Source organism: Podarcis bocagei (genome assembly GCF_964188305.1).
Source record: "Podarcis bocagei genome assembly, chromosome: 7".
Taxonomy (NCBI): Eukaryota; Metazoa; Chordata; class Lepidosauria; order Squamata; family Lacertidae; genus Podarcis; species Podarcis bocagei.
Genome location: NC_138132.1, coordinates 57,599,050 through 57,626,875, shown reverse-complemented (window position 1 = coordinate 57,626,875; position 27,826 = coordinate 57,599,050). Strand labels below are relative to the sequence as shown.

Sequence of the window (27,826 nt, the reverse complement as noted above, 5' to 3'; positions counted from 1 at the left end):
TTGTTAAATCATTTACAAATGTAACTGGTGAGGATGTTGATTAGGTGGTGGGCATGAGAGAGAGTGTTGTGTTTGATAAATAATGTCTCTTTATGAAATTCTGCAACTGTTTTTGCCTAAGGGGCGCAAGTCCCAAGGAATGTTAAGTGTGCAGATTGCACAACATCCCTTTCAGGAGGATTCCTGTTTCAAAAGAAATCAAATTACTATTGAGCCATATCACATAATCAGACAGGCAAATGTAGATATGATACAGCCTATGTGCTGGTTATTTTGAAACAATGGTATAATGTAGTGTCTAGAGTCTGGGGATTGCCAACAGACTCAACTCAAATATATATTTTGCTGGAAACCATCCAGAGTGACTGGGGCAACCCAGTCAGATTGGCATCATAATCATCGTCGTCGTCATCATCATTCATGTCTCCTTTCCTAATTACAATCAAATTGTATCTCTCCAGCCCTCACCAAATTAGAGACCTTGTGTGTGTGTTCAATAGTTTGTAGCCACCAGTCATCATTGCTCATAAACCTAACCATTTTCTAGGTATTAGTGGCTATTATTGAAAAGAAGGGACAATCTTGCACAATTTAGTCATCTCGTCTGTACACTGATGATGTGAACAACTCCTTGTGTGAACAGTTTCCCCCCTCTAGTTTATTCTGACTAACCATTAGGAATATCTTTATGATGATAAGAGCTGTTTGATAGTGGAATTGACTACCTTAGAAGCTGATGGACTCTCCATCACTGGAGTGGCACAATGGATGAAAAAGTGACCTTTATACAGTAGGCTAGTTTCTGCACGCACACACACACACGGACCCCCTCTCTATCCTTCATTCATGCAAACAAGAAACACTATCACAGTTCAAAGACACAGTCCAGTCAGGCAAAAACTCTCAAGGAGGATGAAAGCAGAGGCAGTGAGGGAGTGTAGTCTGGGAAGAGTCCTGAGGGCCAGATGGAGCACCCTGGAGGGCCACATGTAATCCCCAGGCCTGAGATTCCCTACCCATGCACTGGAATGTGACAGAAAGCTGGGAGAATGGGAAGGATTGTTGGCAGCTAGTATGTGTGTATACACAAAATACACTGTAAGGATATGCCCGGTTGCCATAGGCGACAAGGAATTCCTTAAAGGCAATTGGGCCGACTGTTGCAGGAAGGATGGAGCATTCTGTCCCTCTTCTGCACCTGGCATGGAAACTAAGAAGGCAGCCAGATGGGGGAAGTCCTCTCCACCATATCCAGAACACCAAGCTGTTGCAGAAGCAGCAGATAACACCATCATTCCTCTGCCAGCCTCCAGCAGGCTAGTAATTTTTGTGGGAGATCAAATATATATACAGCATGATTGTGTCTTCCACAGGGGTTCTGTTCTGGAGGTGGTGCGAATACGCAAAAATGTGTTTCTGCACCAGGAAAACCCAACACATTAGAGCTATCCACCTTGTGTACAGTTATTTGTGAGATTTCAACCAGCCAGCTTTCAACTAAACAAGTTTAAAATTACACAAGTTCATTGCATACATACTATGTGCGATTCATATTAGTATTCCAAATCATCCATTGGCTCTGTGCGCATGCAAGAGTCTTGATGTAAATGCAAAGTCAGGAACAGCTGTTGTGCAACCCCCTACAAGCTCCATCACTCATGGAGCTGTCCCAAACCTTTTGTCAGCAGCTTATTACATAAGGGGAAGGAGCCTTCTTCCCTAGAGTGAGATGACTGGCTGGATCCATCATCCTGGCACACACCCACACACCCCAAACCACTACAACAACAGCAAACTTACCCTGTGCACATGCCCTATTAAATCTTATGTGAAATAGTAAAGTGCTTTTTTAGAAACCTGGAACTTTCAGAACTCAACACCTGAAAGGAAGCTGCTTCTGGGGTGTGTGGGGAAACACCCTGAAACAATTCAATTGCTGCCTCCAAAGTCAAAAAACAGGGAGAGAATGGCAAGTGTTAACACTGGCAAGTGTTATGGAGAACTGTCTTTGTCAGCATCAATTTATTATTGAGCATTTGTTGGGTCTCTCTGCTTCCACTCCAGACTGCTGCTGAATTGCTGGTATGCCCTGCAGTCTGCTCTAAGGATGAAGGGCTGGAGGATGCTGGAAAGAGAGAACAAGGGAGAGATTATGTCTAAGCCCTTCCCTCTTCCCTCCCTCCTCCTTCTGTCAGGAGGACCACACTGACAGCCCTCCAGGGAGGAAAAGCGGAGAGAGGGAGAATACAGACTTTGTCTCTCTTTTCAGTTGCCCAAGAAGATTTAGGGATGCCTTCCAAGTCTTTGAAAGGGTCTTTGAGTGAGGGAATCAGTCTATAAAGGAGAGAGAGAATATCAAGAAGCAGATGCCGGCCAAGAGCAATTTTATTACATCCATGGAATCAGGGCAACAAATGTGCTTTGATGCTTCTCCATCCCCCAGGAATGGCAACAATTCCTCGCAATGTGTTCTGCTCTTGCTGCTGGGGAGACAGTTGACCCGGACACAGCCCGTGTTTAGCGCAGTAAGTAACTTTGCGAAACTTCGTTCTGGAATGCTGTCAGCCTGCACCGGGAGGGATGGCAAGCCGGAGGCAGAGAAGAATAAGACTGGAGGGGTTTTGTGCTTACTCCCCATTAGCTTCAAACCTCTACAAAGGGGTTTGCTTCTCAGCATTGTATGTGTAATTGGTTTTGTGCGATGTCTACTTGAAGGGGAGGGGGGGTCGTGTATGTATTTAGCAAGAATGAGACAGAATTCCACCTGCAGGCGGTGTCTGTGAAAAGGAGAGGATGAACACCAACCTAAGCCCCACAGTCTGCAATATGGGGATATTGATATTTGGACTACCTTACAGGGCTGTTGTAAAGGTTATAAGATAATTTGTGTGAAGAAATCAAATGCATACATCATTGCTTTCAGCTTCCTCCTATGCTTTTCATGATTCACAGCAGCTCAGCAACTGTAAAACTTCAGGCTTCCCTGATTTTCTATTTGCTTTTGTTGCATCCATGGTAAAATGTGGAAGGGGCAGGTTGTAGCTCAGTGACAGAGCATCTGCTTTGCATGCAGAAGGTCCCAGGTTCAATCTCTGGCATCTCCAGGTAGAGTTGCGGTGGGGACCTTCTGGACTGAAATCCTGGAAAGCAGCTGCCAGTCAGTGTCAACAGTACTGAGCTAGATGGACAAATGGTCTGACCCAATATAGAGGAAGCTTCCGGACTCCCTGTGAATGTGAAATGGAACCAGTCTGTGGATGCTCAAGAGAATCCTGTTAGACGCTTGTCAAACCCTTGAGAAGTTATTCACTTCCATGATATTGCCGTTTCTGCTTCTCTCTCTTTTGGGGGTGTGCAAATGTGTATAACTTTAAAACATCATCAACAGAAGAACAACATTTAGAACTTCCAGCTAAGATGGGCAGCCTTTGTAAGCACTGCCGCCTGTTCTCTTAGGACAGACAAACTGCCATCATGTTAATTAATCCCTGAGAGTATCCTAGGTACCACTGTACTACCTAGACGGATTTCTTGCTGAAATGCCATCATTCAATGAAGTTGATTTGCAGCAGATTCAGGGCAGGCAAAAATAAATCCTGCCCATATAAACATGATTAACTTATGGAATAGGGATCTAGTGAGGTGGGGGAGGGGAAGTGCTTAGATTTATTTTATTTTATTAGGATTAGACAAACTCAGGATGAGTTGGTCAGCCAAAAGCTTTTGGGCTTGATAGTTAAATAGAACTTTCACATCCACAGGCTCTGTGTCTCTGAATACGAAAGGATCAGTACAAGCCAAAGAAGGAGACATCACCTTCATGTCCTGCTGGAGGCATCTGGCTGGTCTCTGCTGGAAAGTACAGGATTGTAAAGTTGGAAGGGACCTCAGGGGTCATTTAGTCCAACCCCTTGCAATACAGGAATCACAACTAAAGAATTCCTGGCAGATGGCCTTCCATCGAAGGAGAGTCTACCACCTTCTAATGTAGTCTATTCCATTGTCAAATAGCTCGTACCATCAAAAAGGTCATCCTAATGTTTAATCAGAATCTCCTTTCTTGTAATTTGAACCCTTTGGTTCGGGTCCTTCCCTCTAGAGCAGCAGAAGACAAGCTTGCTCCATCTCCCATGGGACAGCCCTTCAGATGTTTGAAAATGGCTATCATATCACCTGTCAGCCTTCTCTCCTCCAGGTTAAACATCCCCAGCTCCCTCAGCCATTCCTCATAAGCCTTGGTTTCCAGACCCTTTGCCATCTTGGTTCTCCTCCACTGCACACATTCCAGCTTGTCTATATCCTGGACCCAGACAACACTTTGGGTTTGATCCCAGCAGGGCTGTTTTCACTGCGGCACTTCTGTTCGCACTACAGGAGTGGCTGCTCCACCAGGGTGTCATTGAGGAGGACTTCAATATATAAGCAGATATATATTGGTTATACATCAAGTTTTCCCAGGAATGAGGTTTGATTGAATCCAGTGGCTACCCTTCTTTTTTTAAAAAAAATAATAATAGAATGTGTCAGCAGAAACAGCTAAGGCATGCCATAAAAAGGGGATGTGGGACCTTTTTCAGCCTGAGGGATGCATTCCCTGCATTCTGAAGGGAGCTTCCGGGCAACCTCCCAAGGGCTACATGCCAGTGGTGGGTGGAGCCAAAGGCAAAAGTGGGCGGAGCAATGGATTTAAAATTTACCTCAGTGCAGAAGGCTAGTTTCTGGACACACCCACATATCCCTCTCTATCCTCCGTCCAGGCAAGTAAGAAGAATTGCCAGAGGACACACTCCAGCCAGACAAAAGCACTTGAGGCTGTAAAGCCAGGCCAGTGAGAGGGTATGGCTCGTGTGTGGTCTGTGGAGAGTCCCGAGGGCCTGATAGAGAGGCCCAACAGGGCCTGAGATCCCCAATCCCTCCTTGTAAATAAAGGGGTATTTTGTTGTTGGGTTTTATTTGTTTGCAAATTGTCCTGGCATTTCTTGTTGAAAAGAAAACTGGTATTAACATTCTAACAACTACAACTGGTTATGAGAGACAGGTGCTTTTGCTCATGCAGTACATAGCCAAACTGTGGAACTCACTTCCACAGGAGGAAAAGGTGGCCACCAGCTAGGGTAGTTTTAACACAAGATTGGACAAATTGGGGCTGCTAGCTACAATGGCTATGTTGTGCTTCTCTTGTCGGAGGCAGTATGCCTCTGAATACAAGTTGCTGGAAATCACAGGAGTGGATAGTGCTCTTGTGCCTGGGTCCTGCTTATAGGTTGTCCACAGAGACCTGGGTGAACAGGATGCTGGACTAGATGCGCCATTGGCCTGATCCAGCAGGGCTTTTCTTATGTTACCGTGTTCCTCATCTCACAATGGTCATGATCCTGTCTCTGTTTTCCCTCCTATTTCCACCTCCCTAGCCAGCTTGGCTCTGATGCTGCTTCTGTGCTGGAGCTCCAGTGACAACCCTCAGAGATGCCTATTCTCTCTGGAGGCAGTGACCACGACTACAGCTACAATTCCTGCACTTCCTTGAACCACCTGTTTCCCATCTCAGTGGTCGAGACTCCCCCCACCAAAGGGGTCCACTACCAACGGGCCCAGAGGATTTACCACCCAGATCGGCTCGGGACAGTCGATCTGAAGAGGGAGATCATGGTCAACGTTGGCGGCATCAAGTACCTGTTGCCCTGGAGCACCTTGGACGAGTTCCCCGCATCCCGGCTGAGCAAGCTGAAGTTCTGCAGCAGCTACGAAGAGATAATCCAGCTGTGTGATGACTACGATGAAGACACGCAAGAGTTTTTCTTCGACCGGAACCCCAACGTTTTTGGGGTGATTGTCAGCTTCCTCGCGGCAGGGAAACTGATACTCCTCCACGACACCTGTGCCTTGTCCTTCCAGGAGGAGCTGAAGTACTGGGGGATTGAGGAGTCCAACTTGGAGAACTGCTGCTTCCGGAAGCTCTTCCAGAAGGCTGAGGAGCTGGCCGAGGCGCGCAGAGAGGAGGAGATGCAGATGAGCAAATTGACGTCCTGCGTCCTGGAAGAGGAGACCAAATACGGCCAGTTTATGAACAAGCTGAGGGACATGGTGGAAAACCCCCGGTCGGGCCTCCCAGGCAAAATCTTTGCTTGCCTCTCCATCCTCTTTGTGGCCACCACAGCGATAAGCCTTTGTGTCAGCACCATGCCGGACTTAAGGGAAGAAGAAGACAGGGTGAGTAGGCCCTGTTTCGTATTTATGCTCTCCTTCCACTGTCACAGGCAGATGCTGGGAGTTCTTAGGTTTCATAAGTGGGGAAAGTGTCGTTCCACTCAGAAGGATCATAGCTCAGTGGTAGAGTATCGGCTTTGCATGCAGTTTCAATTCTTTCCATTTCCAGGTATGGCAGGGAGAGGCCCCTGCTTGGAACCACAAGAGCTGCTTCTGGCCAGTGTAGGCAGTACTGAGCTATATGGACCAAAGCCGGTTCCTGTGTTCCTACCACCCTGTTTGTGGGCAATGCATAGAACTCCCTCCCACAGAAGGGAGTGATGCCCACCAACTTCGATGGCTTTTTAAAGAGGACTGGATAAATTAATGGAGGAATGAAGCTACCAATGGCCACTAGCCTCTATTATGTCTCCATGGTGAGAGGGAGTAATGCTTCTGTGTGCCGGTTGCTGGAAACCACAGGATGAGAGTGTGCTCTTGTGTTCAGGTCCTGCTTGCGGGTTTCCTGCAGGCATCTGTCTGGCCACAGTGAGAGCAGGATGCTGGACTAGAAGGGCCTTTGGCCTGATCCAGCAGGGCTCTTCTTCTGTTCCTGTTACCATAAACATCACTAGTTATATTACATCTGCAGACCTATGTTACATCATGATATTCTGCAGCCAACACTGCATGCCTACGTTTGGACTAATTCACTCATGCATTTTCCTCTCTTTTGCTTTTGAGTGTTGTACACTTGTTGCCAATGCACACAGGTTTAACTGTCCCCATGTGTGTATAACGCTGTGAATATGAATATGCATATGGATGGGGAGGGACATTGTGGTAGCACGCTTCACTTGCATATAGCTACATATATGGAGGTAGGGGATTTCTCTAGGTGATTGGGTTCTCTGCTTCTTTTTTCACTGAGTCACCTTGGGCCACTCACCAACTCTCACTCTAACCTGCCTTAAAGGGTTGTGAGAAGGTGGGCTATAAATACAAAAACAAGCAAATGAACAAACACAGGTCTCTTGGTCCTGGGTCAACACGCTAGCCACTGCACCAGGCTGGTACTCTGCTAATTTTATGTGTTTGTTGTGGTAAAGTACTTCTTGGGAAACTGCCCTATCTGTCAAGAGTGGCTCCTAAGTGTGGAAGTGTGTGTGTGTAGGCAGAATTATGCCCAGCGTGAAGACTAATCTAGTTTTTCTAGGGAGTGGGGGAATGAGGTGGTCCAGGGGGGAAATAATCAAATGGTTCGTCAATGTATGTTAGAATGAGTGGTTCAACTTTCCCGGATTAGCAACAGGGTTTAATTTGAAATGAAGGTTGCTAGTAAGCTCAGTTCAGAGCAAGCTCAGAAACTGTGAAATGAGAGAGTAACACTTTTGCATATTCTAACTGGCTGGTGGGGAAGGAAATCATTCCTGCCTCTGCTAAACACCTTTTCACAGACACCATTTGAATTGCACAGGAACACAGAATAGAACTACTAAACCTATAAACCACTCCTTGGAGAACAAAAATCTATATTCACACAACAGTGCCTCTGAGTATGTATAGGGTGCCCTTTCATCACCAATGAATCCGTCAAGCCACTGAGATTGGGCAAGATTCCTTAGACAGGGCTTGTGGATGCCTTAAGCAATCATTGGTTTTGCATTTGATTGTTTGTTTGCAAATACATGTTAAATGGAAGGGAAGCCAGTCCATTCACTAATGGCAATATTGCCTTTTTTTTTTTTTAGAAAACAATCTCGAAAAATGCATGTTCTTTGTACTAAAAGGAATGAAAAAGGCTACAGTTGACTGTCGTTCCCTCCAACTGTATTTATTGTTACATTGATTCTTTTAAAGCCATTAGCATTCACTAATATTTTCTGCAAAAAAGTATTTTTAAAATAAAAAAAACCCCTAAGGAAAGCCAATTAAATTTTTGGCACAATCTTTCTTTCTTTCTTACAAAACAGCACATGTTTACTCAGACGTAAGTCCCTTTTTGTTCAGTTAGGGTTGCCAGGCCCAGACATAGCCAGCAATTGGCTGTTGGAAACAACTTTGGGCAAAACAAAAAAAAAAGCTCTGGGCAAAACAAAAAAAAAAGCTCAACAACAACTTTGCCCCCCTTCCTGAAAACAAAAGCTCAACAACTTTGCCCACAATATGGCAACCCTAGTTCAATGCACCTACTCCCAGGAAAGCATATTTAGGAATGCAACCTTTCCCTTTTATAAAGTGCCAGAATATTCTTTGTATTTAAATCAGTGTTGTTTTTTTCAGTTTGATCCAAAGCACATTTGCTGAGAAGTTAGTATTATGGAGGCTTCCTCAGAGGTTGAGCAAGGAATGCCCACAAGGTTCTCTAAACATACCTATGTGGTGCAGTGGTTTTGCTTTGGCACACAAACCTCCACCATGGAGAATCTGTGAAAATCCAGCAGTTGTTGGGCTTCAGCTCCCATCAGCCTGCAACCAGCATGTCCAAGGGCCAGGGATGATGAGAGTTGTAGTCCAACAACAACTGCAAGGCCATTAGCTCACTATCCTCACTGTTTCCTAACAGAGAATCTGGTCTCTCTCTTTATCACTTGAGTATTTTGAAATAGACTTTAGTGGTAGTAACAGCAGCAGAGGAGTAGAAGTAATAATAAGAAGAATTCTGACCCTCACCATCTGCCTTTAAAGTACCTGGAGAGAGCAGTCTTATGAGATACACTGAAGTCATCATTGATGCATGAATACATTGGTGCAATGTGTATCAAAATAACCACACTGACACCACCACTACCACCAAAACAGTGTTTATACAGATGTGCACATAAAGATATCTACACCTTCTTCCTACAAGGCATGCAAAATAATATCTGTGTCAAATGCACAAAATTGGTGATAAAGAGAGAGGAGAAAATGAGCTGCCACCTATGCGCGATCACAGTATTGCTGCATCATGTGAATTAATGCAGAATAGTTAATATCCCACTCCCATTGCGCCAACCTGTACTTAAAACCACAGACAAGCAAATCAGAATCACCTTCCTAAGGTAGCCAGCTGATCACAAACACTCCCCAACCCCACAAAAGCACAAGGCCAGGGCTGGTTAAGAGCAGCCTAAGATGCAACTTTTGGGAAATTTCATGACACAGAGAAAAGCAACATCACTTCCTAATGTCCTCAGATCAAATAATGGTTGAAGGTAGTGCTGTAGCAGCTGGTTCATAGGCACCTTGGAAACTGCCTTACACCACTGTTCCCTCCAGCACAGAAGGCCCACACTGACTGGCAGTGACTCTAGGGTTTCAGCTAGGGAACTCTCCCAGCTCTAGCAGGAGATGCTGCTAGGGATTGAACCTGGGACCTCCTGCATGCAAAGCAGATGCTCAACCACTGAGCTAAGGTTCAAAAGCTAGAAACTGTACTTCACAAAGAACTCTAGAAAGCCAGTTTAAAAACATCCTGCTTCTTTTTGCCAGCCTTCTGTCGCTTTGTGTGTTTGAATCAGAGGATCATAAAAGAACCTCAAGGTCATCGTCTCTCCTGTGCTGATGCAGGGAATCCCTTGCTACAACAATCCTGCTGGATGGCCTTCCAGCCTCTGATTAAAAAACCGCAAATGAAGGAGAGTCCATCACCTTTTGAGACAGTTTATTCCACTGTCAAATAGCTCATGCTGTCAGGAAGTCCTCCTCCTCTAAAGCTGGAGTGGGGAACATTTTTCAGCACTGCAGTTGCATTCCTTTGTGGGCAACCTTCGGGGGGGGGGCATCCTGCAGAGGAGAGCCAAGGCAAAAGGTGGGTAGCCCAACTCCTGGCATGTGGCCCCTGGAAGGCTGCTCAGAAGGAAATGTGGCCCTTAGGCTGTAAAATGCTGAGCTTCGGTGAACCGGAGGTCTGACTCAGTAAAGCAACTAATCGTGAACTCAATGAGGCTGAAATCTGTGCACTGCTCTAAAGATGAATTATAACACCAAAGAGGCACAGAAATCCTTTGCAAAGCTTTTTCCTAGCATATGATTCAGATCAGCTAGATGCCTAGCTAGCTTGTGACATCCTAGGGACAAATGAGGCATGTCAGTTTATGGCCAATGTATGCTGTTTTGTAGCCCATGTCAGATCAGCCCAAGAGGTGGAAAGCCTCGTGGAACTCAGGCAGACTACTTGTCCAGAGTAAACATGTGTAGGATTAATATCTGCCCATTGTGGTGGAGCTTAGGGATGACTGTCTAAGCAAAAACAAAATAAAGGAGAACATAGCTTCACTGTATATGTCATTAATTTACTTCTCCCCGCTTTTACTATGCATCATGCGGTACAACCAGTACAACTGTTTCCACATTTTAGCGCACTGTGGGAGGTGTGAAACAGAAAAAAGGCTGCTTGATTGCCTGACAAGTCATTCAAAGGGATGCTGGATGCAACTGCACCAATGGCCTGCAATGGAGTTTGGCATTTCTCAGTGAAAACTGCGGACCAGAGGCAGGGAAGGTTGGTTTTCAAAGAACTGGGTGACAATTATCTGTCTGTTACTTGTAATGGTATATCTCTGAATAGCAGAGGCTGGGAAACAGCGTAGGGAAGTGGTTTTCAACCAGTGTGTTGTGGCACCCTGGAGTGCTTTGAATGGTGGTCAGGGGTGCCATGGGCAACATTGGTCTCTGTCCCTCTTTCCTTTCCTCCATCCTCTGATGCAGCCTCTTGCATCTCTGCTTCCTAAAGGCTTGCATAGCTGTTCGTTGCAACAGCCCCAGCTACAAGCTCCCCAGGCATTGGGTGTCTCTGGGGCTAGCCAGGGGGTGCTTTCCAGGCCCTTGTGGGGCAGCGTGAGGTAGCACCTGTCTTTGGGTGCGGGGGGGGCAGCTCAGAGACCTGGGATGGCAGCAGCAGCTGCCCAGAGAACACCCAAGGAGAGGGCAGAGGAGAGGAGGCTGAGGAAATACTCCACAAGGGAGGGTGTTCGAAAAGGGATGAGAGACTGCCAGCTCTGCAGGCAAGGGGTGACATAACTGGGCTCCTGAGCCCCACAGAGGTGCTGCAGAATGACTGTAGCTGGTCAAGGGAACCGGGGACCCAAAAGGCTGAAAACCTCTGACCTAGGGAGTGGCTTTTACCTTCATGTTCTGCTAATGGGCTTATGCAAATTATGTGGTTGCCAGCTGCAGGAAGGACAGTGCTGGACTAGATGGGCTTCTGCTCTGATCTAGCAGATTCTGCTCTTCTTATATTCTTACATGAATTAAGTTTGGTGGCAAGAGCTAAGAAAATGGCTTCACTTGTGCCAGACCTCCCTAGAGCATCAGGACGGAACTTATTTCAAATGTCAGGCCTTAACCCCAGAATGCGTCAAATGAGATGTTAATACACTTCACTTTAGGGCTGTGAACTGATTGTTTGTGTGATTCTGTTTGTTGTTGTTTTTAAAAGCTGGTTAATCATATGGTGACTAAGAATCAAATTTCCATGCTGCATAACAACTTGCACCATCAGATTAAGTTTGCACAGAAGCACAAGTTTCATTGGGTGTGCAGCTTTTCTTTTCAGACTGAGGGAGGGAAGACCCAGAGCTCCTGAACCTAAATCCCCACCACCCACTATTCAGTCTTTTAATTCTCTCCTCACACAAAAAATAGGTTGTAATAAGGCTGTTTTTCAATGCAAACACATATGGCTTGGGTCTGATTTTTTCAAGGGTGGTGGTGGGAGGGTTTAAAACTAAGCAAGCTGTCTGCAACATGTCTTCTGCTGTGGAAGCAGCAAATAACTATCTTTTACAAAAGAGAAAAGTGCAAACAAGCACCCAGGATATTTGTGCAGTGCCATAGGTCAATTTGTTGAGCAGGTCAGAATCCCTTTAATCCAGGGGCTTTAGCACTGTGCTTTGCCTCTCCCCCAGCATTCCCACCCACGCATAATATTTCTGGGTTGTTATCCCAAATGCACAGGGTAATTTAAAAATGAGAGAGAAGAGGAATGATTCATCATCATCATCATCACCATCACCACCATTGGTAAAATCATCAGAAACAGCACATTACGTTTAAGATCAAAACACTTATCTTTGATTGTTTGCACTGAGACCATAGTTGGATTAACTGTAGTACACATAAGTTTCCCTTAATGGGGCAACTAACAAACAAGGGAGGGGGGAAAATAGCACAGAGGAAATGCGTTAGCACCATCCCTTGGTCCTCTGACTGGAATGCATCCCAAATGAAACAACCAAAGACCCCATTTCACTGCTTATTGGGAGTTGAAATTTGCCACAGCAAGGTTTTAAGAACATAAGAAGAGTACCGCAGGATCAGACCAAAGACACATCTCTTTTATTTTTATTTTTTTTAAAGATATTTATTAGAGTTTAAATATTACAAAGAGAAAAAAAGAAATACATACAATGAACAGCTACAAAGCCTCAAAGACAAAAAAGAATACAATAAAACAAAACATCAACAGTACATCAAAACATTAAAAAAGATAAAAAAGAAGCAAAAAAGAAACCCTGTATTTTCATATCCACCTCTTTCATTTGCTTATTTCCTCGACTTCCTCACACCTCCTTTTTTGTATTCTAGTTCAATTAATTGTTCCAGCAAGTCCTTTCCCTCTTTCTCAAATTTAGTTCCATAATTTATCTTAACACAATTTAGCCTTAAATTTACAACTTTACCCAATGTCAATCTATTCATACTTAATTCTTTATAATATTTCTGCTAAAGTCATATAACTTCTTTCCAACATCCTTCTAACATTCATTAATTTTACAATATTTCTGTAAATATACTTTAAATTTTTTTCAATCTTCTTCCATCGACTCTTCTCCCTGGTCTCAGATTCTGCCAGTCATTTCCGCCAATTCCATATAATCCATCAGCTTCATCTGCCATTCTTCCCTGGTAGGTAGATCTTGTGTCTTCCAGTGCTTTGCGATAAGTATTCTTGCTGCTGTTGTGGCATACATGAAAAAAACTCTGTCCTTCTTTGGCACCAATTGGCCCAGCATGCCCAGGAGAAAGGCCTCTGGTTTCTTTAGAAAGGTATATTTAAACACCTTTTTCATTTCATTATAGATCATCTCCCAGAATGCCTTAATCTTTGGGCACGTCCACCAAAGGTGAAAGAATGTACCTTCAGTTTCATTACATTTCCAACATTTATTATCGGGCAAATGATAAATTTTTGCAAGCTTGACTGGTGTTATGTACCACCTGTAAATCATTTTCATTAAATTCTCTTTTAAGGCATTACATGCCGTAAACTTCATGCCAGTGGTCCATAACTGTTCCCAGTCAGCCATCATAATATTATGTCCAACATCTTGTGTCCATTTAATCATAGCAGATTTCACCATTTCATCCTGAGTATTCCATTTCAACAGCAAGTTATACATTCTTGACAAATTCTTAACTTTAGGGTCTAACAATTCTGTTTCCAGCTTTGATTTTTCCACCTGAAAACCTAGTTTTTTATCCAAATTATATGCCTCCATTATTTGATAATAATGGAGCCAATCTCGTACTCTGTTTTTTAATTTTTCAAAGCTCTGTAATTTTAATCTGTCACCCTCTTGTTCCAAAATTTCCCAATACTTCGGCCATTTGGCCTCCATATTGAGTTTTTTCTGGGCCTTTGCTTCCATAGGTGACAGCCATCTTGGGGTTTCATTTTCTAACAAATCCTTATATCCAGACATTAAACAGTGCTTTTCTTACAATATGGTTTTTGAACGCTTTGTGTGCTTTGACCTTATCATACCACAAATATGCATGCCAACCAAATACATTATTGAAACCTTCCAAATCCAAAACATCCGTATTTTCAAGAAGCATCCATTCTCTCAGCCAACAAAAAGCGGCTGATTCATAATAAAGTTTTAAGTCTGGCAGGGCAAATCCACCTCTTTCTTTAGCATCCGTTAATATCTTAAATTTTATACGAGGCTACTTGCCCTGCCAGACAAATCTGGAAATATCTCTCTGCCACTTCTTGAAACAGTCCATTTTGTCCAAAATTTGCAGTGATTGAAACAGAAACAACATTCCTGGCAATACATTCATTTTTATCACAGCAATTCGGCCTAGCAGTGATAGCTTCAAATTTGACCATATTTCTAAGTCTTTTTTCACTTCAGTCCAACATTTTTCATAATTATCCTTAAATAAATTCACATTCTTAGCAGTCATGTTGACCCCTAAATATTTCACTTTCTTAACCAATGTCAGACCTGTCTCCTTCTGAAACTTCTCTCTCTCAATCTCATTTAGATTTTTCTCCAAAACTTTACTTTTCGTCTTATTCAACTTAAAACCTGCTACCTGACCAAATTCTTGAATCAATTCTAATACTCTTTTCATACTTGATTCTGGCTCCTGTAAAGTCAGTACTAAGTCATCTGCAAATGCTTTCAGTCTGTACTGTTTAGCTCCCACTTGTATACCTTTAACCAATTGGTCCCTTCTAATCATATTTAACAGAACCTCCAGGACCGAAATAAAAAGCAATGGGGAGATTGGGCAGCCTTGTCATGTTCCTTTCTCAATCTTGAATCCTTCCGTCACTACATCATTCACAATTAATTTAGCCTTTTGTTCTGAGTAAATTGCACCTATGCCATTTCCAAAACCTTTACCAACCCCCATCCCCGATAAATTCTTCTTCATAAAACTCCAAGAAATATTGTCAAAGGCTTTCTCCGCGCCCACAAAAATCAGAACTGCTTTAGTATTAATCTTTACTTGTAGCTTTTCTAGAATGTTAATTATATTCCTCGTATTATCAGACAAATGCCTGCCCGGGAGAAAGCCCGCTTGCAGACCAAAGACACATCTCGTGGGTCTCACAGTGGCCAACCAGATGCCTTAATGGGAAGGACCTGTTCTTATGTTCCTAAACTGCTTTATCGCAAGTCAGACCAATTTGTCCATCTAGATCACTATTAACTACATTGACTGGCAGTGGCTCTCCAGCATGCCTTTACTTTGGTGCATTTAAATGTTCTTCCATCAGTACTTCTGGAGGGGAGGTTCCAAAAAATATCCTCTTGTCAATGTAAATGCCCCTGTGAATCTGGAGAGGTAGAACCAATATATCTGGTTCTTATGTACTGTTCCTTTTATTACAACGCACGTAAGATTCTTCCGAATCCCTTTTACGGGAGTCCCAGGATGATTGGATACGTTTTATGCCTTTTTACTCCTTTCAGATCAGAAAGCTTCCACCTCTTCCAGGGTGGCTAAATATTGTGATGCTGCACTGGGGACTAATTTAAGCAAACTTATAATTGTGCTTTCTATATCTGGAATTTTATACCATGACACAGTTACTAATGGTTGTATTGTTATGGTTTCTCTATTTTATTCTGTTTGAGGAATGGTTGAGGGAATTGGATCTTTAGGTGGGATTGGTGCAGGTCCCAGCCTCTGGAGCAGGAGATAAGTTTTCTCCATCCTCCATGTAGCAGCCCCTTAGATATTTGAAGATGGCTATCAAATCTCCTCTCAGTCTCCTCTTTAACAGGCTAAACATACTCAGTGCCTTCAACCATTCCTCATAAGGCTTGATTTCCAGACCCTTGATCATTTTGGTTGCCCTTCTCTGTACACATTCCAGCTTGTACATGAGGATGAGACCATAAAATGAATGGAAAGTCGATTTTGCCTCTCTACTATCTTTGGTCACAGATGGTTAAACCATCCAGTCTCATCCTGCTCCTGTAATCACCATTTAGTAACATATTGGCTGGTGCCATGCCAATTCTCAATCAGCCATTATTATTTTTTTTGGATCTTAGCATGTGCTGCTATTACAAAACCTGTGAAATTCTGGAAGAGCCTTCCAAAACAGTCTTGGTGACCGGGGTTGGGGAGGAAGATACTTGTTAAGTTTCAAAACCAAACCCTTTCTTCCCTGCCTACAAATGACATTTGTTGTAGGTTCAGAGGGTAGTTATCAAGGTCAGGAACACATCTGTATTGAGACTGCTGACTACTGTATTGCTCAGGGATTGCATTCCAGGTGAGCATCATTGGGTGCTTGCTGTCAGTGATATATAGCACTGCTGACCGTCTCATTGCAGAACCGTGAGCTGAAGTTTCATCCTATTGTTTATCCAAGGATCTCGGGGCAGCGCACATAGTCCTTTGGACTTTAGCCAACAGTCCTGTAAGGTGGACTTGTTACAGTGGTACCTCTGGTTACATACTTAATTCGTTCCGGAGGTCCATTCTTAACCTGAAGCACCACTTTAGCTAATGGGGCCTCCCGCTGCTGCCGCACTGCCGCCACGCGATTTCTGCTCTCACTCCGAAGCAAAGTTCTTAACCCGAGGTACTATTTCTGGGTTAGCGGAGTCTGTAACCTGAAGCGTATGTAACCTGAAGTGTATGTAACCCGAGGTACCACTGCACTAGTCTTAGAGAGACATTGACTGGTCCATGATCATCTAGCGGGTGTCCTGGTAATGTGGGGATTTGAAGCCAAGTCTATCTGGTCATAGTCAAGCATGCTAGTTGCTACACAACAAGGTCTCTCATGTATCTTTGAAATATCTGCCCTTCTGGCCTTACCTACTTACTCATATCTCTATCACTGCCACCACCTAAAAATGCCCACTGAAGAGTGCTCAGAATATTGTTTTTCCTTAAGTGCATCATATATATATATATATATATATATATATATATATATATATATATGGGCTAGTACCACTTCAAATTCATAGCCACACATTCTTTGGAGGAGGCAGTTGTATAATAGTGCTATGCTGAAATCTGTAACACCCATTTCTCAGAGGTTTTCATCTATAAAAGAGGCTTCCATTTGTCTGCCTCATTCTCTTAAGTTTCTTTAGAACCTCAAGATGGGCAAGGGTGGTATGTGTGAGTGTGTTTTCTTTCATCCCATTTCTAGCCATTTCCCCAGTTCTCTGCACCCTCCCCAGCTTCCCACACTTCCTGATCTGAAAAAGCCCTGTGAAAGGAGCTCCTTTACGATGCCTTCTTGTGGGCTTTGATTGAAAGTGAAGGAACCAGGGAAGGCTGCAGAGCAAAAAAAAACCTGGTGCCATAATTTGTAGAACAAGAGAGAGAGGACGCTCACAAGCACCACCTGACCACCTCAAAAGTAAGGTCAGTGCACATATACACGAACATGAATGCACACACACACAAAGAGAACCCCCCCCCCTATCCTTGAGAATTTCACCAAAATGTTCTCTCCCCATTGATAATTTCCAAATGCAATTTCTTTTCTCATTAACTTGATGGAGACCAGTGCGGAGGGGGGGGGGCTGCAGGAGACATTTTTGGCACAGCGCTGTTGAATAACCTTTGCTGTTAAATGGTATGACTGAACAATACCTTCTCAGTGATCCATAAGGAAATGTTAGAATTCTCTCTGAGCATATCCAGATTCATTATTCAATGAAGAGGAGGGATTCAGGGTTGCCCACAAAAGCCTTTGTGGTTAAATGATATTGGCTTACGACCACATATTCAAAGGCCAAAGTGACCTATTGGAGGTACTTAATTTTTTCCATTTCTGTTCTCAAGTTCTCACCTTGGACAGTTTGATTTAACTAGAGCCTGGGCTTAAATATTCAAACAAAAGCAGCAATGCAGGAAAAGTGACTCAGCAATCCTCATGGCAGCAATGCAGTCAGGGGATTTGAACAGCTCTTGCTTGTAAGAGGGTTGAGGACAAGGCAGATACAAAATGCCTAAATGGTAGAAGGTTCCTCCCCCGCCCGCCTTTCTTCTAGGCAAGGAATTTTCACAAACCACCTCTTGTTAGAAGCTGGATTCAATGGGTTTGTAACTTCACCCAATTAGCTGGTCAGTTACAAACATTGGTTAGTCACAAAGTGCCTTCCATAAATCATTCAGCCACTTGTACCTTTTGAAAATTATTTCTGTATTACGTGCATGCATCACAACTTCATTGCCTTAAAGACAAGGGCCACATCAGCATCCACAACTAATAGAAATAAAACATCCAATATATATCAACAGAAAGCGCTGTCAGATTGTGGGTTGTATGAGCAATGGTGGCTACTGAGACTCATAGGAAGTGGCAGGGATCACAGCACATGGGAAGCTGCTGAACTGGTGGCCTAATAAATCTATAATAAATAATAACAAGGTAAAATAGGTTGTTCCTATATCCCTTTTATATGCAGGCATTTTCCCAGAAGGAGAGTCATGTAAAGATCCAAATGTAGCAGATGGCTGGTAGGAGGGTGCGTCATGAGATCAAGAGATGTTTATTATCTACTCTGAGTCTTGGGAGCCCTGGGAATTGGGGAGCCCTAGGAACTGACATTATATACACATTCCCCTCTAATATAATGTATTTTTGCACATATTGTTGTGTTGAAGAACTGTGCCATAAAATTCAGAGAAGTGTGAATTTCAAAGGATATCTATGTTTTGCGGGTTGCACATTGGTTCAAGAAATGTGAATGAGATAGCTTCTCATTAAAATGCAAACAAAACTTCTCCCTCATCACTAGGACTGGGTAACACACACGGTGTACATTACAGCCTCTGTTGTATTTTCTGATTTATTTTTTTTAAAGGAGAGAGACGTCCATTCATTCTGACCTCTTTCTTGTCCCCTTCCGTATGCAGGGCGAATGTTCCCAAAAGTGCTATTACATCTTCATCATTGAGACCATCTGCGTGGCTTGGTTCTCCCTGGAGTTCTGCCTCCGATTCATCCAGGCCAAGAGCAAATGTCAGTTTTTCAAAGGTCCTCTGAACATCATCGACTTCTTGGCCATCTTCCCATATTATGCATCCCTCATTGTGCTGGATGACGAGCCCACTGAAAAAGACAGAAGGCCGAGCGGGAGCTCGTACCTCGAGAAGGTGGGCTTGGTGCTACGGGTCTTACGTGCCTTGAGGATACTGTATGTCATGCGCCTTGCTAGGCACTCTTTGGGATTGCAGACTTTGGGCCTCACCGTCCGGAGGAGCGCAAGAGAGTTTGGCCTGCTCTTGCTCTTCCTGTGTGTAGCCGTCACCCTCTTTTCCCCCCTGGTCTACCTTGCAGAGAACGAATCTGGGAAGATCCTGGAGTTTACCAGCATCCCTGCCTCTTACTGGTGGGCTATCATCTCCATGACAACAGTGGGCTATGGGGACATGGTACCCAGGAGCGTCCCGGGCCAGATGGTTGCCCTAAGCAGCATCCTGAGTGGGATACTCATTATGGCTTTCCCAGCCACCTCCATATTCCACACATTCTCCCACTCCTACTCCGAACTGAGGAGGGAGCATGAGCGGCTACAGTCCCGAATCATGAGGCTAAAGAACGCCAACACTTCTGGTGAGAGTGACACACTGAACGAGAGTGAAAGCTTCACTACGGATGCAACTGGCTCACCCATCAAGTACATCTACAAAGGATAATGAACATCCTGCTGCAAAATAATAATAATAATCTGTGTACTGTAATGCACAAAGCAAAGCAGTTAGCCCAAGGCTTGCAATTCGCCATTTTCAAATGCAATTGCTTCTGCAAAAGTCTGCCCGGGTGAAGCTTAAAGCACATTGCTGAGAACAGTAACAAACAATGCTCAGGCAGTGCCAGCAATAGCAGGGAGGGTCTGGGGTACTAAAGAGTGCTGATGATGTTAGGAGCCCCACGTAGGAGTCTGGCTTACAGGCTGAGCGAGACATACACCAAGCTGTGGCCCTAGACTAGATCAGAGGTGGGAAACCCCTTTTCAGCCCAAGGGCCATGTTGCTTCATAGGAGACCTCCTAGAGGCCACATGCCAGGGGTGGGCAGGGCCAGGGCAAAAAGTTGGTGGAGACAGAGACAAAGGTGAACAGGGCCAGGTGCAATAGTGGACGGAACAACAGTTGTGTGACTTTTTGCCTCTGTACAATAGGCTGTGTTCCAATCATGCAAAAGCCAAAGGTTTCTACATGTGCACATCTATACCAGGAGAAACTAGAGGCTTTATCAAAGTTAAAGGGCATAATTTGGCCAGGTAAAAGCACTTCAGGGGTGTGTGGAGCAGGGTTGGTGTGGAGTGTGTGAGGGACAGAGAGGGGAGCATTTTGAGAGCCAGATAGAGAGGTATCCCCTACCCCTAGGATAGGTGGTGATGCATCTTTTCACCAGGTATAAGCATGAGACAACTAACCCATCATGAAGGCTAGCTGAGCAAGACGGCACTCTTCATGAAAGACTTCCTTACATTAAGGGAGAATGATAATGAGCAAACCAAATGAACAAGACCCTGGAATGCCTTGAAAGACTTTTTGGATATTGACTTTTGACCTTTCCCTGCAAACCAGAGATTGTGTTTCATTTTTAAAATGAGTGCACAGCATCACACAGATCTCACCTTCCCCAAAATAAGTTTGCACATTATCAGAGTTTCCAGTCTCAAGAGTTGCAAAGTCCAGTAATCAAGGCAAGTGGAAACATCATGCCAACCAAATAGACATGGAGGAAAAGACACTCCATTGCTAGGTTAGCACACGAGGTACCATTTGTATCGCAGGATAGGCAGCCCACAGAGCAATAAAAGTAAACTATCCTGACCCACTTTGCTGGGAGTAAGCCCCATTTAACGGAATGGGACTTACTCCTGAGTGGACACATGCAGGATAGCACTGTAAAGAGACTGAACACATGCAGTTAGAACTGGAGTGGTGAACATAGCCTAGAAGCCACATTCTCTGGTGGGCAGCCATCTGGGGGCCACATGCCATAGGTGGGTGGGGCCAGGTGCAAAAGAAAGCATAAGCATAAATGGAAATTTTGACTTGGTATAGCAGGCTAGTTTTTACACACACATGTGCACCCCTCCATCCAGGCAATTGGGAAGCATGTTCAGAATTCAAGGATACATTCTGGCTAGGCAAACACACTCAAGGAGAGTGCAAAACAGGGGCTGTAGGGAGTTGTTGTTAGGGAGGGGTGTTTGACCTGGAAAGAATACCAAGGGCTAGACAGAGTGGGGGTGGTGCAATTGACTCCCAGGCCTGAGATTTCCCATCCATGAGTCCAAGAGAGGTTACATAAGAATGCAAGACAGATCCTGTTGGATCATACCAAAGGCCTATCGAGTCTTGCATTCTGTTACTCAGTGTGGACCACCAGAGAAGCCCAGAAGCCATCTCCTTTTCCTGCTCTCACACCCCAATTGTTCTTTGGTGGCATACTAACTGGAGAGTCTATCGCGGCTAACACCCCCTGATTGATAGCTTAGTCTCCAATAATTTGCCCAATTGCCCATAAATTAATGGCATGCCATGTGAAGAAGTCCTTTCTTGATCCTGTCCTGAACCTGCTGCCAATCAACATCATTGGCTGAACCAAATTCCATTTTTTATGAAAGGCCAGTCCTTCCATTAGGCAGAATGAGGCGGCCACCTGAAGCAGCTGATTTTGGCTGTCAGGGAAGGGCAGCAAATGATTAGTTGTTTCATTTGTTTTATTAGTGCCAGGAAAGGGAGAGGAGCTTGTAGGATTTCCTGCCTCAAATGCCAAAATAACTTGGCTAGCCTTGGGTACTATGCGCCTTGACTTAATGTCTTGATCCAGTCCTGGGGAGAGGGAGAAAAATTTACACTGCACCAGGCACCAATTTGTTAATTTTACCAGCAGTCACTGGTTAAGAGGGCTTTACGCAGAACTTATATCCAAGAGCTAGATCAGGCACCAATCATACGATGATGCCTGCCTTATTGCAAGTCAAATTATTGTTCCATCTAGTCCAATCATGTCTTCATTGATAGAGGCATCCCTACCATTAGGCTGAAGGGGGTAGCTGCTCAGGTGGCATAAATGTTGAAGGATAGAGATGTGTGCTACATGTCTTGCACTGCAGTTCACAGCAAGCCTACTGCTGTGGTGGGTGCTGTCCAGTCATCAGTGCTGAAATAGGATTCAGCTACCAGTCTAGTTGGCTTTGTAACATGGACTTGAGCCTTGGAGGACTTTCTTGCCATTCATCTCAGATGGCAAAATGTATTGGGTCAGCCCTGGCTCTGACTGGCAGAGGATTTCCATGGTCAGCCCAGCTTCCTACAATCCTTTAACTAAGCAGTAGTCAACCTTTTTATACCAACCACCCACTAACGCGTCTTTCTTGATGGTAAAATTTCTTTACCACGCACCAGTGCTCGATGGAAGGAGGATTCAGCTTGTGCCGTAGAACCCCCTACGGCCCACCTAGAATCCTGAAACACCCACTAGTGGGTAGTAGGGACCAGGTTGACAACCCCTGCTTTAACTAATGATACTAGAGACTGAAGCTGAATGCAAAGCTTGTGTTCTACAGCTCTTGTGTCATCTACAAAGCCCCAGAAAGCCCAGGAGGAGAAGGCAGGAAATCTTTACAACAGGTATAGGGATACCCGTGGCCCTGGGAAAGTGGTCACAGTTCAAGGGCAAATATCTTGACTTATATACAGAAGGTCCCAGGTTTAGTCCCTGGCATCTTCAAGTAGGGCTAGGGGAGACCTCTAAGGCTGAAATCGCCTGCCACTCAGTGTAGACAAAACTGAGCTAAGATGGGCCATTGGACTGACTTGGGATATGGCAACTTCCTAGGTATATCTTTGTAGGCAGATATTGTTGAACGCCAACTCTCACTCACCCCAGCCAGCATGGCCAATGGGCATGCATGTTGTTGCCCAACAGCCCCTGGAGGACCACAGGCTCCCCTTCCTGGCTTTACAGTTCCTCAGCTCTTGACTCTGATAGTTGGCAGTTGACATCTCAGTTGATTCCAGTTCCATTGTTGATGGCGCAAGAGTCCTGCCCAAGCCCAATGAAGGGCATGCGTGCAGCAGGAGCATTTGGCGGATGACACCCTAAGCCCTCTGCCAACTTTCACATCATGTTGATTAAATGAGTGACAAACTACAACAAGGCCCCCATTTTGGGAGAGACAGAAAGGGGCAGCCGTGGGACACTTTTGCTTATTTCAGCTGTACAGGCTCTTTGTAGTTGCCTCTGACTTTCCAATGCCCTTTACAGCCATCCGTGACATCAAAGCACTGGAACAGGTTCACATAGAACTTATATATCTTGGCCATTTATAAAATGCTGAGCACTGAACATATCAAAGAGCTCTCGATGATGCATTTCTGCATCCTTGAAGCCAAAGGCACAAAACACCCATATGTGGAAGCTTTTAAACCTCCTGCAGTCAACTGATCTGTATCTGTACAAGGACTGCACCACAAATGACTTGCTTAGCACTCGGGTTTAAGAAAGAAAATAATAGAGAGCGCTTTGACATGCAGCCTGCCCTCCGTAAACTTTTTACACTAGCAAACAATTTTTCTTACATATACAGTAATTTCTTGAGATAATGAAGAAAGAATTTTAAAAAGAAATGTCTTGTTTATCTGAACTGTGATAACATCTTGCATTGTAAAGGAAGTATTTTGTAAAGGAAATAAATGTCCCAGATGAAGGCTTTTCAATAATATTAACATTCAGTACCATGATTTCAATTGTTTGAATGTTCCACCTGCATTTTCTTCTCAGAATCTTTGCAGCAACTCCATAACAGAGGTTTGGGGAAACTGCTGCCCTCCAGATGTTACTGGACTCCAACTCCCATCAGCCTCTGCCAGTATGGCTAATGGCCAGAGATGATGGGAGTTCTAGTACAACAATTTCTGGAGAGGCACAGGTTTCCCAGCTCTGCGGTAAAGTAAGTGTCACCATACTGCAGACGGGGGGAATAAGGCAGAGAGTGACTTATCTAAGACCTCTTCCCTGGGAAATGATGCATCTTGTCTCCAAAGCACACTCATGTACAGTGCGTGAACATCAAGGTGGTAGGCAGCACACAGCCTGCCATTTCACATGCTGTTTGAATCTCTTCTTTCTTTTCTTTTTTGATAACAGATTGTTGAGCCATTTTGTTTTTCTGGCATATCTTTAATCAAAAGAACAAACAGCCTCTTGGCTTTTAAGCTAGCAAAGAGAGCAGGCTACTGCAGAGGAAATGAACACAGCGACTTCAGCAATGAGTAAGGGTGTGGGGGTTTCAGCCAGTCTCCTTGGCATGGAAACAGGAGTGTTACACAAGTGGGTCTCTATTTTCATCTGTGGTTGTGTTGGAGGCTGTTGACTCGCTCATAGTACTGCAGTCCCATCTCATGATGAAGAAGATACTCACTCTCCAAATGCTTCCCCCCCCCCTGCAATCCAGCCTTCTTCTTCTGTCAGCTGAGAAGCACTGGGGGAAATAATGGTGAGTGGATTGTAGGAGGCTTTGAAGGCCACCAACTTGGATAGCTTTGAAAAAGGATTAGATGAATTAATGGAGAAGATGGCTATCAATGGCTACTAGCCATGCTGGCTATGCTCTGCCTTTCACAGTTGGAGGCAGTAATGCTTCTGAATACTACTTGCTGGAAATCACAGGAGGGGAGAATGCACTTGTGCTCAAGTCCTGCTTGTGAGTTTCCCACAGGCATCCAGTTGGCCACTTTAAGAACAGGATGCTGGAGGAGATGGGACACTGCCCTGATCCAGCTGGGCTCTTCTTAGGTTCTTATCACTTACTGAAAATGTGCAGCAGTTACGTAAATTAAAGAAAATGTCAAAATAAAAAAATTCCTTCCAGTAGCACCTTAAAGACCAACTAAGTTAGTTCTTGGTATGAGCTTTCGTGTGCATGCAGCTCATACCAAGAACTAACTTAGTTGGTCTTTAAGGTGCTACTGGAAGGAATTTTTTTATTTTGACTATGGCAGACCAACACGGCTACCTATCTACTAAAGAAAATGTGCAAGTTAATTGCACACATCCAATCAATATGGCATGTAGTTTGCCCCTATTTACCATGACCAACAAGAAATAAGCATGAATGGTGTCAGAAGGAAAATATCTCAATGGGGCTAAAGCATTGTACTAGAGTTTCTGGCTTCTTTTCAATATGTTGATTCCATCAGCCTCCATTTGGTGAGTTCAGACTGTGCTCTGGTGCTTCTTTTCTTAGATTCCCTCTTTCATGCTGTTTCCCCTTTCTTCTTCCAGAAAGAAGCAATATGTTGAAAGGAACATTTAGTTCTTCTTGTGTAATTTAATTCTGCCTGGTACAGGCAGTTATCGTTGGCAGATATTGGATCGGCCAAGTACCACTGCTCACATAATTTCATGACCATATTTAATTAAAAGAGCAGTTTAGGTGCCTGGCAAGCAGCCTCACTTAGCTTAAAGGCACTTTTTGTTGCATCAACTTCAGGGATGCTTTCCCCATATTTTTTAAGCCAATGAAGTCCTCCCAAAAGTCTCTACAACATCTTAAATTGGAGAGTGGGAACAGAGTTGACTTAAACAACTTTGATCCTGCATGCCTCAAAGTCTACCTTATCTCCTGAAAGCACTGACAAAATGCCAATGCAATGTAGCAGTTGGAAACCTCTGGCCTGAGGGTGTAAATAGACCTAATCTGGCCCATAATGTCATTTCCTCCAAATCACACCCACCTGTTGCACATTTGATGTAATATATGATGCCAAGTGCAATGCAGATAAAGACGCAACTCCCTGTCGAAAAGTAGGGTTTTCAGGTGCTGTTGATCAGTTGATTGGCAGTGTCTGGTTTTTGCCTGTGCAGTTTGATTTTAACTGTATGGGTAATGGTATCAGGACTGATTGGTGGTGGCAGGGCTGATCGGTAGCAGGGCTGATCAGCTGTTCAGTGACACTTGCAAACCCTGCTTTTGGAAGGGAGCCATCTTTTGCTGATTGCACCTGCACATTCCTTAGCCTTTGCCTGCCACTCCTGCACCATCTCAGTCTGAGGGAGTGGCTCTTAGATCATCCTCAGTCTCTGTGGATGAGTCCCCTGTGGCTTCTCCTGCTCTACAACCACAGAGGAACACACATATGCAGAACTGGCTACAGGCTCTTTAAAGGCAGCAGTCCCAGGGTGTACAGCCAATAGGTATGGTCAATATCTCAGGCAGCAGGAACCACTGGGAGCTAACCATGGTTTTGATTTGCCTTTTATTGCCTTAAGAGACTCTTGTGACTGCTACCACTTCCCCAGCAAAGTCCCAGCACAACATGATACTCAATTCAATAAAGCTTTGCTTTAGCCCTGTGCAGTTGCTATAATCAATGTGTGTGGTGGTGGTGGGGGGTCATCATCTGACTGTGCTCCCCACCCCTTTGTAATGTCCAGTATCTGCAAATTGGTTGTCCAGTAGCACCTTAAATGTAAAGGGACTCCTGACCATTAGGTCCAGTCGCAGATGACTCTGGGGTTGTGGTGCTCATCTCACTTTATTGGCCGAGGGAGCCAGCGTACAGCTTCCGGGTCATGTGGCCAGCATGACTAAGCCGCTTCTGGTGAACCAGAGCAGCACACAGAAACGCCGTTTATCTTCCCACTGGAGCGGTACCTATTTATCTACTTGCACTTTGACGTGCTTTCGAACTGCTAGGTTGGCAGGAGCAGGGACTGAGCAACGGGAGCTCACCCTGTCGTGGGGATTCGAACCACCAACCTTCTGATTGGCAAGCCCTAGGCTCTGTGGTTTAACCCACGTCCCTTAGCACCTTAGAGACCAACTAAGTATGTTCTGGGTATAAGAAGAGTTTGGATTTGATATCCCGCTTTTCACTCCCTTTAAGGAGTCTCAAAGCGGCTAACATTCTCCTTTCCCTTCCTCCCCCACAACAAACACTCTGTGAGGTGAATGGGGCTGAGAGACTTCAAAGAAGTGTGACTGGCCCAAGGTCACCCAGCAGCTGCATGTGGAGGAGCGGAGACGCGAACCCAGTTCCCCAGATTACGAGGCTACTGCTCTTAACCACTACACCACACTGGCTTTTGTGTAAGCTTTTGTGTGCATGCACATTTCTTCAGATACACCCAGAACAAAATTAGTTGGTCTCTAAGGTGCTACTGGACAATTTTTTCATTTATTTCGACTGCGTCAGACCAACACTGCTACCTACCTGAATGCAAATTGATTATAATATCAATATAGGAGTGGAACCTATGGGTGTCCGTTCCAATAAATGAAGAGTGGAATTGCATAATCTATTTACCACAGATCTTGCGGTGCACAAATCTTACAATTTCTACCTACACATGTTAGGAGCAGTGTAGACATATTTCGTGCTTGAACATTGAGGACACTGAAGAGCTCTCACTGGTTATTTTATAACATCTGCTCAGACCTTGGAACTAATTATTTGACCCAACTCTCTACAAAGATTCTTTAATAGTAGGCAAATCTATGGCCAACTGAATACAATCGATGCAGAGACTCTAGTATGGATAAATTATGATACCTACTTCACAAGTATAAGTATTGAAATTAAAAGGATGACAGCTAATTTCAGAGCTAGATAAGGTGCAGTTGATAGGAAATTACTGCAGACTAGAGGAGATTGAGTGAAGAGGAGGAGGTGCGAGACTGAATGAAACGTCCTTGATGACAGAGTAAAAGACTTTTGACTGCATTTCTGAACAGGATTGTTATCCCGTGACTAATGTAGCAAAATCCAGCCTCTTGAAAGGCGCAGCGAAGCATTGCCAAATTGTAAAACTGGCCAATATATAGTGCTGGATTGAGCTACCTCATTTAAAGTTGGGGAAGAAAGAACGAAAGGTAAATCAGCTTTAAATTGTCTCCCAAAGGAACCAG

The 27,826-nt window shown here is 44.3% G+C and overlaps 1 protein-coding gene and 1 long non-coding RNA gene across 2 annotated transcripts; one reads left to right on the top strand and one right to left on the bottom strand.

The window, feature by feature from the left end:
• Nucleotides 1–1,992: 1,992 nt before the first annotated feature.
• On the bottom strand, nucleotides 1,993–5,814 carry LOC308591847. Its single transcript, XR_014010290.1, has 2 exons — nucleotides 5,674–5,814; nucleotides 1,993–2,125 (listed from the first exon to the last, which is right to left on the bottom strand). It is a non-coding gene; the product is annotated as an uncharacterized lncRNA (long non-coding RNA).
• Nucleotides 2,139–21,588, top strand: KCNG4 (potassium voltage-gated channel modifier subfamily G member 4). Its single transcript, XM_081202819.1, has 3 exons — nucleotides 2,139–2,525; nucleotides 5,412–6,210; nucleotides 18,808–21,588. The coding sequence occupies exons 2-3, from the start codon at nucleotides 5,467–5,469 to the stop codon at nucleotides 19,588–19,590; spliced, it is 1,527 nt and encodes a 508-aa protein (XP_081058945.1). The 5' UTR covers nucleotides 2,139–2,525; nucleotides 5,412–5,466; the 3' UTR covers nucleotides 19,591–21,588.
• The last annotated feature ends 6,238 nt before the right edge of the window (nucleotides 21,589–27,826 follow it).